General features: G+C 38.3%; 1 protein-coding gene across 1 annotated transcript in view; it reads left to right on the top strand.

Annotated features, from left to right (window-relative positions):
• Positions 1-16,765, top strand: part of PREP (prolyl endopeptidase) — a 99,198-nt gene that overhangs the window by 13,580 nt on the left and 68,853 nt on the right. Inside the window, exons 5-7 of the mRNA XM_075046696.1 lie at positions 1,973-2,182; positions 3,416-3,537; positions 15,802-15,907. Of these exons, the coding sequence (XP_074902797.1) occupies positions 1,973-2,182; positions 3,416-3,537; positions 15,802-15,907 (438 nt within the window). The remainder of the gene's footprint in view (positions 1-1,972; positions 2,183-3,415; positions 3,538-15,801; positions 15,908-16,765) is intronic.

Genomic DNA, 16,765 nt, shown 5'->3' with positions numbered 1-16,765 from the left:
TCAATAGAGTTCTGTCAGGGATTATGCTAGAACTTGGACTGTTCAGTGTGTTCATATATATTAGAAGAAGGAGTGAGCAGTGAGGTAGCAGAGTTTGGTGATGGTACAAAGTTATTCCAGGTGAAGGCTGAAGAATGACTGAAGAGCTGCAGGAAGACCTTAGCGATACGGAGTGGGCAATAAATTAACAGGTAAAAAGTCGCTGTGCAGATATATTAAGTGATGCACAGGGGACAAACAATCCTAACCTCATTTGTAGAGGAATGGCTGGAATGAACTCTGAGCTGACCATGACCCCTTGGGAACAATTCTTAGGCTGTAATAGATAGTTCCGTGAAAATGTCAGCCTGGTTCTTGGTAGCAGCCAAACAAGCACATCAAATATCAGAAATGATTAAGAGGGAAATAGAGAACAAAACAGAAAACACCCTTACATTAGCAACCCAGGGGTTTATACAATAGCATTGAATACTAAATATAGTTCCAGTCCCCTCAGCTCAAAAGAGGCTCTGAAATACAGTTCAGAGGAGGGCGGTAGGAACAATACAGGGTATGGAGCAAAGTTTGGAAACAATTGAGGGTGCCCAGATCAATCAGCTTGGAAAAGGGACAATTTAGCAGAGGTATAATAGAGGTCTACAGAATCATTTGTGGCATGCAGTAGAATGGAGAGTGTGAATAGGGGTTGGTTAGTCATCATTTTTTCTATTGCAAGAATGAGGGGATATCAAATTAAGGCAGTGGGAGTCAAGTCCAAAGCAAATAAAAGAAGGTGATAGTTCATGCCTCAAGAAGTAGATTTGTAGAACTCCTTACCAATGGATGTTGGTGGTGCAAAAAACTTACTGTGGGTTTAAAGGCAAGCTGGACAAGGTCAAGGAGGAGAGAAGCACTGAGAAGCATTAAACAACTACTTCATAGAAGTCTTTTAAGCTGGAAATGGTGAGAGGTTGTAAGATTGAAGGAAATACTACATGTGCTTGCATTGTTCTTACTCTTGTAGGCATCTTGTTGTGGTTACTCCTGAGGACAGTTAGGCAGAATTTTGTTCTGAATCAGAATGGCCACTCTTACGTTCTTATGGGGGAGAATATGTTAGGGTGGCACAGTGGTGCTTCTCAAACCTACAGTTTCTATGAAATGCAACTTTTTTGTGTGTTTTTTTCAGTAGTTACTTTCAGGTATGTACAGGCCTATGATAATTTAATCTCTTCACTTGAGTTGATTTGCAAGAGTGAATTTGATCCTTATCAACTACGATGGAAGCTCTTCTGAATTCTTTTCAGAATCATGTTTACCTCACAGCTTGCATAGAATGACATGTCTGTCAGAGGTCTTAGCTGAGAATACTGGTGATTAATCCATTTGCGTGCTAGTGGCAAATGTTTCCAGGTACTTCAGTTTTCATGACTTCGCAGGGTCTAGTTTTCAGTGACTCCAGTACTGAAGTGATATTTGCTTTATTTCAGGATGCATTGCTTGTATCTCAATTTCTGTTGACTTCTTTGGTACTGTTTCTCTCAAAATCTCACTTTAAGTTCTCTACCTGTGTGCATTTTCAGTCTCCACCTCTTCCCCTCAAACTCAGGGAAGTAGTTAAGAATTATTACTCAAATCATAATTCAGATGTTAGGCATAAATGATGTTACTGAACATACTTACTGAGTATGCATGCCTAAACTCAGATCTGTGAACTACTTGAGAAGTCCACAGAGACCGGAAAAATGCTGTGAGTCCCAAATGATAGCAGATGTAGTTGCTTGCCCTGTCTTTTAGAAAATAAACCCTCTTCTCTCAGTGTTTGGTGAACACAGTTCTTTTAACTGATTTCCCGATTTCACCTCTCTCTTGTTGGGATTTGGCTAGTGTGTAATAAATAATAGAAGCTGTGTGGCAGAATAAACACTTTTTTGAAAACACTTGATTCCTTGTGCTGGTTCTTACTTCATCTTGTTTGGTTCCAATTTCCTAGGTTATGCATTCAGCGAAGATGGTGAATACTTTGCATATGGCCTAAGTTCTAGTGGCTCTGATTGGGTTACTATCAAGTTTATGAAAGTAGAAGGTCCTGAGGATCTTCCAGATACACTGGAGAGAGTTAAATTCAGTTGCATGGCATGGACCCATGATGGAAAAGGCATGTTCTATAACTGCTATCCACAACAAGATGGGAAAAGTGATGGTAAGTATGGCAGTACTAATTGCATGCTATGTGGAAGCAAAATGACCTTTACAGTAAATTGGTGCAACAAACAATTAGCTGTACTAGTTTATATTGAAATAATTAGCTATACTAGTTTATACAGTTAGATATCAGATTGTCTTGTATGACCAAAGCCTATACTCAGTGTGAATATCCTCTTGTCTGCCTGTTCCTGTCTTTCTCTTAAAAGTTTGCTGCTCCTTTTCTTTTTCACTGCAATGACTTACTTAGCTTTCATACAGGGCGTTATTGGCTGGAATTTGATGTCTGGTGACACCTTATTTAGATCTCTTCACTTATGCCTTTGTGTGGCCATAGGTGAACTGGCTGGGGAGGTTGACGTGATGAATAGCAGTCCGGGGCGTAAGGTTTTTATTACTCAACCAGATTAATTCATCTGTGGTTCACAGCACAGCAACACAAAATGTTTATGCTAGCAAAACTCAAGGAGCAGCACACAAAGTGGAGTAAATTGCTGAGGAGCGTCAGTAGGGAGGGAATTTAGCAGCTCTTATTATAAGGTGGTGCTACTGAAAAGTTTCTTCTGGCGCTGTGCTCTTTCTTAAACGTTGGAGAGAGCCTGAATTTTGCCTCTGTATTTGCTTTTGCAACCTATCATTTTGCCAGACTTGCAAGTTAGTTACCCACCTTGTGTTTTTTTCTTTTAAACATGTTTGCACTTAGGAAGCTGAAGTTTTGGAAAATGTTGCAAGAACAAAAGAATAATAAAAAAATCACGTAGCACCTCATGCAGTGCCTAAAAATACTTTTTAAAATTATTTTCAGCAAATGGAAGTATGAAGGTTTCTAGGAACATTAATTAGCAATAACTCCCCTTAGTTGCCCAGGATGAAATGGGAGCAAAAACATTAGAGGGTGGCAGGGATTGTTGGTTTTTGGGGGTTTTTTTTGCTTGCTTAGCATTTCTAGAAAGCAAAGCTTGAAATGAGAAATTTTCACATTTGAAGAATGTATTATCAGCAATAAAACGAAAGGGTAAGTGAACAGGTTTGCAGTGTGGTTTGAATTTTATTTTGTTTTGGAGGGGTGTGTTTGGAGGGGAATGGTTGTAGACTTGAACCATTCCTAGTTGTCTCTGCTGAATTACTCTTCTCTTTTATATGCAGAGGGATACAGAAGTTTCTGAGGGTTTTATTTGATTGTTGTTGGATTTCTAAGAACTAATTGGTTTAAATATCTGCATTTCGCCAGGCACTGAGACCTCCACTAATCTGCACCAAAAGCTGCATTATCATGTATTAGGAACTAACCAGTCAGAAGATATCCTATGTGCTGAATTTCCCGACGAACCAAAATGGATGGGTGGAGCTGAGGTATAGTAAACACCCTGAAGCTTGTCATCATTATGTTCAGTTTTTCAGATTCTAACAACTGATAGTAGGTATAAAGTGGAAAACATTTTGTTAAAAGAACGCATTGATTAAAGAATTGCTGAAAATAAGACTGTCTAGTTGGCTTTAAATCAGTCCTCAAGCCTGTAATGACGCAATCACATACCCCTTTTCTTCATTGAAGACATTCTGCCAGTACACATTCCAGGACAGAGAAAGATTATTTGATGGACAATGTGTCACTGGTCTTGTTTCATCTTAGTGTTGAGCCCCAGCCTTCACTTCCTGCACAAAAAGCTTATTCCAATAATCAGCATGTCTGAATATTCCCTGCCATGTGTTTATTTTGTTTATTTTTGTGATGTCTTTCCTGAAAATGAACTATGTCCGTTCTACTTACTTGAAGAATGGAGACATACAGGTTAAAATCTGTTAACACTGTGTGCATAGTTGGAGACTTTTAAGTTTCCCTACAACATGTTTTATCAGCACTAATATGGTGTGGACTGTGTTATTGGAGATGGAACAAGTGACTGCTGGAATTGATTTCCTAAGCTTATTTTGTTGAACTACTACTATGTTGTGCAAAGTCCCAGTGCACCAAAATGATGGGTGACCATCCTTTGTTCTCCTTACATGAATGATTCAAAAGACCCTAAGTTGTGTAATTAACGTGTGTTTTATTCTTCATATTAGATTTAACAGTGCTTGATTGAGTGCACTGTTCTAAGTGTTGTCGGAATGTAGTGGTGGTCATTCTGTTTATCAGGGAACTGGCGTTTTTCCAGTGGTTAAACACCTGTTGTAATTCTTTGTACTCTCCTAGCTACTATGTTTAATCAGTACATTTTGTTTCTTTTGGGTCTCTTTTGGTCTGACACTTTTGATAAATATGAAATGTTTTTACCCTGATTTGGGGTATTCAGTTCCTAGAACTATTTTTCCCTAAGAGTACCTCTTTTTAAAAATTTGATCATCAGTCTGTGTCACTTTTCAATACATCAATCCATGGAAATGTTGGGGGTTTCTTTTCTGTGGGTTGCCAGAAAAGAAAAGTTCTTTCAAAGAATTTGAACAGTGGGATTCAAAATGAGACAGTGAGTGAGAACGTGAAGGGCTCCCCAGCAAAGTGACCACACTGAGCTTTCTCTATACAAATCAGACTTATCTGTAGGTTCTGTGAACAAATAGAACCTTTTTTACATAATCTCATCTATTCATGAAACATACCTTTAACAACTGACCTGACTATCTGTGTAAGCTTGCAAATGGGGCTTTGGAATTTTTTTTATCGTTCAAAAACTAGGCAGTTCTGTTGAGTTTAACTGGCAATAAAGTGGAATTTGGAAATCATTATCCTTATTTTTGCCTAGTTCCGGAAACAAATGGGCTTTCTGTTGGTGACAGATGTCTTGTAGTGATGTATCCACTGATTCACATGAGTGATGCATATTATTATTATTATTGCTTTGCAGTGTCGTGAGCTAAACTACACATGTTGTTGTGAAGGCAAATTCATTTTCCGTGGGGGAAGGCTGTTGTAGTCTGATTCATTAGAGTATACAGCTTTTTAGGGTAGTGAAAGTTTGCAGTCTCAGATGGTATTAAATCCTGTGGAAGTGGTATCTTCTGTATTAGGTGTAGAGGTATACTTGTCTTATAGGTAGCAAAACCTTCTTTGAGGTAATAACGCACTAACAGAACCTTTTCTTATCTAAGTTGAAGAAGCAGGGCTGGAGCATTTCAAGATCACAATACAAAACCAAATGTGAGGAGGACCATGGAAGAGAATTCATAGTACAGTGCTTGTAGTGAGTAGCAAAGAGTTTGCCTGGCCAGGGTGTAGAGAAGCAGTCATCCAAAGAAAAGCTTGAGGCAACCTTAAATGTAAAAGAAGTATCTTTTTTTTTTTTTTTTGCCTGATACCAAATGTTTCAGGTAATTTTTGTGATTAATGAGATTATATAACCCTTATATTAAATGGTCAGAAGTTCTTTGGGGTGGGAAGAGGGGACTGGTAGTAGTAACTCTTGCTGTAGAATACGAAAATAATAGAATCTAGTGCAGCTACCAGTTCTGAAACCCCTGGAACTGAAACAGTCCCGTAAGTATTGGGAAAGTGGGGAGGGTGGTGAAAAGAGGAACACCTCACTACTGTGGGTTCTTGTTTTATAAATTAATATGGCTGCTTATGACTGTTTTCTTGACCTCTAGGAGGCATAAACTTCCAGAGGTGTTGGTATTTAAGAAGAAATGCTATTTTAAGGAGGAGTGGTAAAGCAGAAATCCACCTTGGTAAATAATCTTGAGCTTATCTGAGTGAAAGTACTTTAAAACAGCTGATATTCTGGGGTTGTGCTGTGAGTTCCAGCTGTAGAATGTGGCTCTGTCATCCTGATATTAATGAAAAATGATTTTTAATGGTCAGGAAAAATGTATTATGCAATTAAAAAAAAAAAGCAGTTGCAAAATGTGCTTTCATCCTTGTGCAGTAGGTCAAAAATCTTCTTTTCAGGCCATTCAGACAAGTTTTCTGGTCAATTTTTTTGAAGTGTGTGTTTGAAAAAGTGGAAGACCGCAAAGTAGTGGGGGAAAAATTAAAATATCTTTAGTAAAAATCAAATTATATGGATTATTGGCACTGTCCTAAATATTCTTACTTGGTGCTAATATGCTGCCACAGATTTTAAAATACAGCTTTGCACAGCTCAACATTTTGTGTTTTGGTGGGTTTGGGGGTTTTTTTGGTCTGCTTTCATGCATTCCCATCAGATTAATAAACAAATGTTTTTATTGTACAGGGCCTTGCTGGGCCAAATAGGTAGAGACATTTGGGTTCTCTTACATTTTACACAAGCTCCAGTGAAGACAGTTGGATTGTGGTGTGGGTGGTGTAGTCTCAATTACCAAACCTTTCTCTAGAGTGGGGGCAGAGCTTGAACTTCCAGACTCAGGTTTAGAGCAGAATTTGCATGGCTTGTAACCATTGGGTCGAAGGAGGGAAATACCTTGCTTGCAAGTGAAAAGCACCTGGCAAGGAGATCCTGCAGAGACTGTGAAATAACAACATTGCCATGATACTTCAAAAAAATCAGTAATCTCAGGTGTACTGCAAGAAGTCAGTGTGGTGTGTATTTTTAATGGAGAGAAGAAACTAGGTCACTGATGAGGATAAAAGAGGGTTGTGTAAAATTTTGTCAGCTTAATACATTTATAAGACAATATGCAAGAAAATAACTTCATTTTTTTTTCCTCATTACACATTCAACACCAGCCCCAAGTATGTTTGATTTAAACAAAATCTGTGGTGCTGAAAATTACGTTGGCATAGAAATAGATGCATTTCCAGCTCCTCACTTGAATGGATTGCTTGTGAGGAAGAAACAAATCTGTTTATTGTTAGGCAGATGTATAAGTTTTGAAAAAGAGACTATCAAATCTTTTCATTAGTCTAGAAAAAGCACATGTATTTCCAGTACAGATTCTAGGACAGTGGGGGAGTTGGGAAGAGCAGGGATGGAGTTTATTTGAATAACATCCCAGTAGAGGGCAGCCTGGTATGCAGATTTTTAAAACCTTGGCAATGTCATAGCTACTCTCTGAAAAGAGGCGCTTCCCATTCTTCTGTGGAAGTGGCATGTTCTTGCTTCCTCTCCAGACTCACAGAGCATATCTCTCTTTCACAGCCAGACTGTTATTCTCAAAGTTAAACAATAAGTTATATAAGAGCCTTCCACAGTTGGTAGTGTTAGAAGTTCCTATGGTACTGGCAGGAAAATAAACAGGAGAGAAAGGAGGGGGTGAGGGGAACCCTCCCATCCCAATTCTGCCAGCAGTAAAACAAATACAATTTTTCATGTTGTTGTCTAGCACACACTGTGCACAGTCCCTGAATTGACAATTTTTAAATTTTTTTTTTTTTTCTGTTTAGAGCTGTCAGTTAACATCAGTGGTTCTCAACCAGAGAGGCAATCTTGCAATGAAATTCAGAGCACAGAGGAGTAAGCTGTGCCAGATGTGTGCTGGCTGTGGTGTGTTTTCACTGCAGGAACGTGGAAATGCAGCATCCACAGGGGAAGAGTGAGCAGCACGAAGAGGAAGGGCTCAAAACATTGTCAGTTTGCTCAAGTGAGACTTGCTGCTGGATAAAACAGGACTGTGGAAATTTTTTTAAATCCTTACACTATCTTTGTCAAGGCTGAATCTGGAATAGAAGCCTACTGTGAGTATCTTCCTACAGTCCTGGCAATAGGTCTGGAGAATTTTACCATTAAGACACATGCAGGCAGTCTTTCTGGCTGCACATGGGGCTCTGGTAGATGGTAATCTCTTACGTAGCCAGGTTGCTGATGCTTTGGTGCTTTCATTGCACTCAAAAGCAAGCTGAAAGCCACAGGAAAAATCGTGTGATGTTTGTCTGTCACCTCAGAAGGCTACTGATTTTACTCTGTGCTAGATTTAAGAAAGAGAATGCATGTAAATATGCATGTACATATTGCTGCATTCCTCTTCTGAACAAGTCTGTCTGACGTCCTGTTGCAATTGAAACGGCCATAAGCATGATGATCCAGGGTCAGAATCCCAGTTCTCTGGCTTTGCTAGGTCTCCTTCAACCCAAAGCTTAGCAGAGGCTCAGAAGGATATGATCAGAATAGAAATGCTTTTTATACCAGTACATTGTATCTGAAATCCAAGAATAAAAACCCGCCTGGAATAATGAAACTGAATTAATGCCCAAAGCATTTTTTCTAACCTGGGGAATGGATGGATAGAACACATCAGCATGTTGTTTACATATAACCAGTCCATGTCCTGCACAGAATATGTCAGGCCTGCTCCTCAGAATGCAGTAAGTGGTTTCTGCTGGACCTGATCCTGAAATTCTGCATTCCTGTGATCACCTATCATTAGGGCTTCTGAAATCTAGTTGATTAAACCAGTATGATGCAAATAGAAAAGAAAACAAAGCTTTTGCAGCCTTAGAGTACCAGCTTCAGGAGCCTTGGATTGGGCAGACAGTCCCAAGAGGTCACTTAGTGAAAGGGAGTTCTTGCCCCAATCCTCATCTTCTGAAAAGACGGCTAGAACATAAAATGTGATAGGAGCTATATGCAAGCTTCAGTGACTTTCTAGTACCACTGCAAAGATAATGTCAGAACATAGCTTTATGTTCCTTTCATTACAACCCCACCCCCGTAAAAAACCAACACTTCACGATTATTATATCTAATGGAAAAAATTATTTCCTCTTCTAGGAGAGGAAATAGCTTTGCTTTTTCTAATAATGAGTTAATAAAAGTGGAATAGAAAGCCTGGCAGATTACAGTGGGGGTTCTTTGTTGTGGTGCAAGTAGAACTTTGTGGCACGGGAGCATGTGCACATCTATGATGTTAGAACACTTGAGGCTGCCTTGACAGTGTAATTGCTCTCATCTTTTACTGACCAAATGTTTTGGCATGTCCTTTGTGTTTTTTGTGTTCAATATTTTACTTTACTCATCTGATAGGAAGCTCTAAAATATTGATAAAGGCAGGTAATTTCTTCATCAATCTGAAATGTCTCTTGCATGTAGATTCTTCTTAGTCAAGTCATATTCATGTTCAGTGGTGTTATGCAAAAATCTTTGTGTGGCATGTTTAGGAAGTAACCACTGTCATCAGTCTGTTTTATTGTGGTGACTAGGTATATTCCTAAATGAATTAAAAGAATAAAATCTAGTCAGCCACTCTGGGTGGTTTTAAACTGTTGCATACATAGCATATAGTTAAATGCTATGAGGTTTTAATTCCTACTTATTCATGCCATGCATTGCATGGTTGCATCTTTATTGCCACCCATCTTGCCTTCTCTGGATGGTCTGATTTTCCCATGACTGGGTACACAGAGTCCAGTTACTTATTTGACCATTTGGCTCTGTTTGAAAGCTTTGATTCTGTGATTTTTCTGAGCTTTGATTTTTTTTTTTTTTCTTGTGTGTGTGTGTGAGATTCATTTGCTCTGTTTCATTGGAAATGCATTAGATAGCAATGACAGTTGCCTCGTTCCATATGCAAAGGGCACTCGTGCATGAAGAGCAGTAGCTCTGTAAAATAACTGCAGATGCAGATCAGGTTGTAGATTATAATAGTGTTAATGTCTGTAGTTAAAGGAGAAGTTGGTTTATCTTTTCCTCAACATAGGCATATTTTCTATAACTGAATTTTACTTAATTTTTTAGTATCTTGTTATGCAGAAACAAATTATACAGTGATTAGGTTTTTTCCATCTTGATGATAAAAAGGGTAAAGGTGGTAAAACTTTTAATTGGTTAGCTTAAAAAGGAATGATGTGTATATATAGTTGCCTTAATATAATACTATGCACTCAAAGGGCCCCTATTTGTGAACTAAAAATAGAAACCTCTTCTTTATCCTGAATCTTGCTGTGGTGACTACCCAGGTAGTATTCAAAGAACTAGCATTAATATTCACTGAGGTTGCTGTCATGCACTTTACTTGGAAACAAAGCACTTTAATGTCTCTCCTATTGATGTTTTAGTTGAAGAGTAATACATAAATCCAGGAAGTCTGAAAACCTGACAGCCTTCTCCTGTTCATTCTTTTTCTTTTTTTATTTAATTATGTATGTTTTTTTGGTCTGAAATGTGCTGCTAGTAGACAAAATATTTAACTTCACTTTTGCTGTGGGTACTCATAAATGGTTACTGCTATTATAAATGCAGAACATCTAACCCTTTGGGGTTCCTTATATGGCTTGTATGGTGAATTAACTATATTTGGTAATGAAAGAAAAACTTGAAGTAGTTGGAAAGCTCCTTTTACTAGTTAGGATTTAAGTATTTTTTTTGTCTTTTGATATCCATTGATTTATTGAAGTTACAGGTAAACCACCCCATCTCTTAATATTTTTCTAACCAGTGGTTACTTTTCATCAAAATGGAGAGAACAGGTAACACTGAAACAAAATTGCTAGTAAAAACCAAAAAATACTCCACTATAAAGCACAACTTCACTATAAAGATTTTACTTCGAAGAGTTTGATTCTTGAAAGACTAAATAGAATAGCACTTGGGAGCACAGCTATCGTAATGATACTTCTGTATGTTTGTACAGTGTAAAGATGTTCACAGCAAGTATTTCAGAAATAACAGATCTAATAAATTCAAAATTGCCAAGTGACTGAATGACAGCAGTGAAACTACCCACTATATACCAACATCAGCTCTTTAAAATAATCCTTCCTTTACTAGTGCTGAGTTAGGAATTAGTGCTGTGTTATACCAATAAAATCATCATTAATGCTGAAGGTTTTTAAAAGCTCCAGTTGAAAGGCTACAGAATTTCTTCTGTCCTATTTTGACAGGACCTAAATGTCACTTTAAGATGTTCAGTTGCTTTATAAACTCCTTACCTTTTACCGGTGTGTTGTTTGAAATTATAGAAATTATTTTAATGAGAGAAATGTGCACTGACTAGCTTTCCAGCTCTCTCTCAGAAATTCTTGAGATGTGTTTCCGTTTCAGCTTTGATGTGGGAAACCAGGAGAATTTACTTCTGATCCAAGCTGTCAGTTCTGACAGTACAGCTGTCTCCCTTATGCTGAACCATGAATGCATTCTAAGATTTGAGTGAAATACTGGTACGAAAAATCAGTTTGTAAGTTTGTGGGCCAAGAGTGAGGATTGCAGTTCAGCTCATAAAGATGATGTAGCAGTGTAAGAATAACCCAAATGATAGCTGGGAAATCCTATTTCCTTTTGCCATTCTGAAACCCAAGCTCTTGTCTGTTTACGGTATAGGAGAGTCAGCGGCATTCAGGCAGTGATTATACATTCATCAGTACTGCCATCTGAGCTGCCTTAAGCAATCTGCCAGTTATTCATGTTTCCAGCTGCTTGGTGCAGTGTGTTAGCTATTTGTGCAACTGCACAGTGAACTGAGATACTAATCTGGCAGAGGGACTACTTCTGTTATTATTTTTCTTTTTTTATTGTGTGTTTTTCTTTTTTTCCCCCTCCTGGATTCTTCTTTGTTTTGTTTTTTTTCTGGATTATCATTCTTTTTTTTCTTTTCTTTTTTTTTCAATTTTTTTTGTTGTTGTTTTTTTGTTTAACATGCTATTTTTTCAGCTGGATCAGCTCTCCAGTCTGGTTTACTTCACAAATGGTAAATGCTTGTACTGACATGACTAGGGGAATGAACTTGCATGGATACAAGCAACCATAGCAGCAGGAAGAGCTAGAGGTGAGAACCGCATAAGCTAGTACTGCTGCCAATGTTTGCTCATCAAACTGTAACTTGCAATGTGGATGTCTAAATCTGTGGTATAATACTAAACATTTTAGCATGCTGCAGTCAACAGTGTCTTGTCCTGTTTCTATCAAATTCCTTTGGGTTATAGAACTCACTGATGTAAGAATAGCTTTAGTGGTAGAGACAGACCTAATTGGCATCCCACCAGCAATATGCTTTGGGAATTTCTGGTTCAAATTAAACATAAACTGCTATCAACTCTTCACTAGTCCAGCTGGGAATGTGGAAGGAAAAACTCATTAGATGTACTCAGATTTGCTGTCATCAGAGGTTCTGAATTGCGCTTGTAACAACAACATCAGAAATTTGCAAATAAGTTTTCTTCCTTAGTAAAGTGAGCACTCTTTTGTTAACTGTTAACTGGCAGCATCAAAGAACAAATTTATGTGGGTTCTGACTATGACTGAAAGAATTGTGTGTCGTACTGTTGAATTTAACTGAAATTTATACTTATGTATGCCACTTGCAATTATTTAACATGTTTTATGGGTTGGTGAAGAAGAGAAGAAAACTTGGTGCTTTTGTGAGTATGAACAGTTACTTAAGCAGCATATTGCAGTCAGTAGTTTAATTAAAACTGACACCTGCAGTTAATATTTGTCTAAAACCACCGAAGATGCCTCTTTCAAAAAAGATCACCTAATCTTGGTTTCGATTTCTGGATGTACTCCCATCTTGGAAGGAGGAGGCAAAATATCTCAATTTTGCAGGCTGCCCTGTTAAAGCTATCTTAGCTGTTTCCTATAATGGGGTTTTTTGGTCCAGTAGGAATCTTAGGTGTTCTTTTCTATTTTGCCATGTGCGTTTTCAGCTGTATGGACTTTTTTTAGTGGTATAATTAGTTGTTGACAAAATGCCTGTAAAAAGTACAACTTGGAAACACTCATTTTGTGTTTTTTTTTGGTTTTGGGGGGGTGTTTTGTTTTCAGGGGTCTTTGGTTGTTGGGGTTTTTTTGTTAGCTTTCACGTACTGAGATTTGGCTCTGTATTCTACTAAGTTCCCTTCTTGTGTCTTCAAAACTGTGGATCTGTTTGAATAGCAGTATAGTTAGGATCTAATTCGTCTGAAATTTGTTTTGCTTAACTAATTCTATGGATATTTTGCACAACTAATGTTATGAATATTAACTCAGGTAAATCTAAGAAGTAATTACAATATATGAATAAGAATTATTTTGTAGATGTGTTTAGGGCCGAATTGAAAGTTTCCAGAACTCAGACTCACATTTTGTGACTAGCACTTTAAATTCCCATTAGATATTGTCATATAAGAATGTGGACAGGAAACAGCATTCTGTATAGGCTGTTAAGAAAACATCTAAATCTGGTAATTTTGGAAGATGCTTGAAACAGCTCAGTCAGGAGAGGGAAACTTTAAGTTGATGACTTCCTGTTACTTCCTGCCTTTCCTTGATGGACTTGCACTTTCAAAAGCTTTGCCAGGAAACAGAGTATGTTTGCGAAGCCTAAATAGAAAGAAGGATTCATTGATGACTTTACCAGGAGACACCATTTTGGAAACTTTGTGCGTGTACATGCATATGCAAAAGCAAACCAAGAAGCTTCATTGGAAAATGTATAATGTGGTGGTAGTTTATAACATTCATTTAACAGCAGCATTACATTTTTGTGTATGTAAACCTAATGAAAATGGCAAAAATGAAAACTCTGTAAGCATTACTTAGTTTGCCACAATAAGCAAAAGTACATTTAAATTTACCAGCTTGGATGGTTTCTAAGAAATTTCATACTGCTTTGTGGCAGGAAACACACCTTATTAATTCCATCACTTGAAAACTTGAGGGAAAATCTGCTGTGAATTAAGTGACTGTCATTCAGATGGACTAAGCTGCCAGCCTTTTTCCACCTCTGAGATGGACTGCTGGCAGATACCTTAAGGCAGCCAGAAATCCAAAGCTAGCCTCTACCACTTGGGGAGTTTTTTCTGTTGTATGTCGTACTGTAAATAACAGTATGAAGTAGGTGAGTATTCAGCTTTTGCTTTTAAAAAATAGATTGACAGAGCAGCTATGCAGAGCAAGCATGTTTGCCACATGCCAAGTGCCAACTTGATGGTTTTCATTGTCCTGCCATTGTGAGCAACTAAATTTTGGTTTTCCCATTCAAACAACAGGTATTGTTCTGATTAAACTCTACTGCTCTGTACATAGTGCTGTGATGGCGTGTGTAGAGGTGTGCATGCATCAGCAAAATGGTTTTAATGGGGCTTAATTCACCAAGAGTGTGAATCTAGAGTTGTTTCATGAACCTAGATTTTGCCATATCTAGGATATTCACAGTCTCAAACACTGACCATGTTGGAGTTGCTAGAGAGAGGAGGCATGGTGAGGAGACCTCCTTGTGTAGAGGAGGCTGCAGTCAGTTTATGTAGACCTGTAAGATGTACTGAGGGCCTGTTCTGAGAAGTTAGTGACAAACTCTTTTCTATGGGTTCAGTTTAGCTGACAGGTTACACAGTAAAAAAAGGAGTGCTTACGCAGGGGTCAAAATAAAGACTTGACTGAGATAAATGCCTCTCTCACTTAAGTATTAGCAGTTTCAGCAGCACAGATTTTCCTTTGATAAGCAAGTGCAGTCCTGGTACATCTCTGCATCTCTTAAAATACCTGAATTAATGTGTATATCCCAAATTACAGATTTTTCAATGAGATACATGTCACTGGTCCTTCTCATGTCACTGTTGGGCTCCATTTATTTCCATAGGATTTGGAGGAGGGGAGCTAAATTCCCTTTTGCATGGAATTGATACCTTGGTGAAGGAGTTTGGAATTTCAGAAGTTTTGATGTCATCTTCACAAGAAACTCTTTAAGGATTTTTTTGGACAAAAGCCACTGGTCTCTCCATTGTGTCTTTACAAAGATGGCTAAGTTAGCAAATACTCTTGCACAATTTAACATTTGAATGCTGATATTATAGTCAGTGACGAGAGAGAGAAACTGGACACCTACATCACCAGATGCGGCTGCCTCGTAGTTTGTTGAGAAGTTTCTGCTGAACTACATAAAGCTGTTTTAATTGATGTAGGAGGGTTATTTTTGAGTACTGTAGTTCTGTAGAAGCCCGGCAATTGAGTTGATCACAGGACCAAAGAGTGCTTTATATTCAACACAGTGGATTCAATTAAACTTCTCCACATTGAAGGCATTGACTGAGATATTGAGCCCATTCTTAGTTACTGAAATGTCAGGTTAGTGCTGTACATTGGTTGTCGTATTGGTTTTATGTGGCAAGGTTTTCATAGTGGAGGGGGCTGCAGGGGTGGCTTCTGTGAGAAGAGGCCAGGGCTGCCACGAGTCAGACAGAGCCAATGCCAGCCGGCTCCAAGACGGACCTGCTGCTGGCCAAGGCTGAGCCCATCAGCGATGGTGGTAGCACCTCTGTGATAACATATTTAAGAAAGGGCAAAAACCACTGCACAACAGCTGCGAGAGAGGAGTGAGAATATGGGAGAGCACCAGCCCTGCAGACCCCCAGGTCAGTGCAGAAGGAGGGGAAGAGATGCTCCAGGCACTGGAGCAGAGATTCCCCTGCAGCCCGTGGGGAAGACCATGGTGAGGCAGGCTGTCCCCCTGCAGCCCAGGGAGGTCCACAGGGGAGCAGATATCCACCCTGACTCACTTAGACACCTTTCTAGCTGGAATACTTTTAATAATCATAAACTTTCTTTTTTTAATTCATGGTGGAAATAAACACATTATGCTGTTCAATTTTGACTATACTTACGTTACTTGTTGATGTAAGCGATGAGTGTGGATTCTTGGTGAGTTCTCATATTCCATACACATCCGTTCACTCAACTAACTGTAGCATCAATTTATTTTTTGCTAGGGGTTTAGGAACTTAACTTTTCAAGTTGGATTTTTTTTTTCCAGAGGATGAATTGTGTTTGATTTTTCTGTAACTTTTTACAGGTATCAGATGATGGTCGATATGTCTTGCTGTCTATCCGAGAAGGGTGTGATCCAGTGAATAGACTGTGGTACTGTGATCTACAGATGGAGTCTCAGGGTATATCAGGTATGTGTTTTCTTGCTTTGTAAGTTTTCCTTCACTTTAAGACAACGTAAGACTTGAAATACTTGATTTTTGTTTTAATATGTGTATTGCTTAACCTCCTCTCTTTTTTCTAATGCAGAGATTATGAGAAAATACTCCGCACTGCTTTTGGTAGCATTCCATTTTCTGTTATGCATCAGTAGATGGAAAACTCCATTCTTAGTTCTGTAGTTTGTTTAAAAGGTCACAAGGAAAAATTGAGATAATATAAGCAGCGTTACCAGTCTATGTTCCATTTCTTTCTATACGACTAGCACTTTTCCGTGTTTAATTTTTTTTACATTTTAAAAATCCCTGTGTCATCCTTCAAGTGCTGATCTCCCTTTTTTGCAAAAAGTACCTGCTTTATAGGTAATACTTTTTTTTCTGTCTAGTACTAGGAAACAAACAAAAATCATCTAATATTTTGGTAAAATAACTTTGCTTTGTAGCATCATTATTACTACAGTAGAAGTATCTACTCGTATTTCAAATACACGTTCATGAAATGCTCCTTCCTTGCCTTCTAGCTGGGTTAGCCTTTGGCTTTTGTGTATTTGGCTTTTTAGCCTCAGTGGTATGGTCTGAAAGTATGGTACTTTGCTCCATATGGCTATTTTTGATGGTTGGCATAGTTAGTTGTTTTAATGATGAGTGGTTTTGTATTTGCGGAGTATTGGATTATTTGAAATCTCTTCCTCGATACATGCTTTGCATAGAACACAACTTAGCTTTTTTTGATTCTTTGCGGCTTCTGTCTTTGAAAGCTTCAGAAACAATAAATATTGCAGTAGCTCCTTGTTAAATACTGGATCTCAAGAAACTTGTTCTCTTGCCCAT

This window comes from Buteo buteo, chromosome 15 (assembly GCF_964188355.1).
Source record: "Buteo buteo chromosome 15, bButBut1.hap1.1, whole genome shotgun sequence".
Taxonomy (NCBI): domain Eukaryota; kingdom Metazoa; phylum Chordata; class Aves; order Accipitriformes; family Accipitridae; genus Buteo; species Buteo buteo.
The sequence above is the reverse complement of the archived record's forward strand: the minus strand, read 5'-3'. Positions and strand labels throughout refer to the sequence as shown.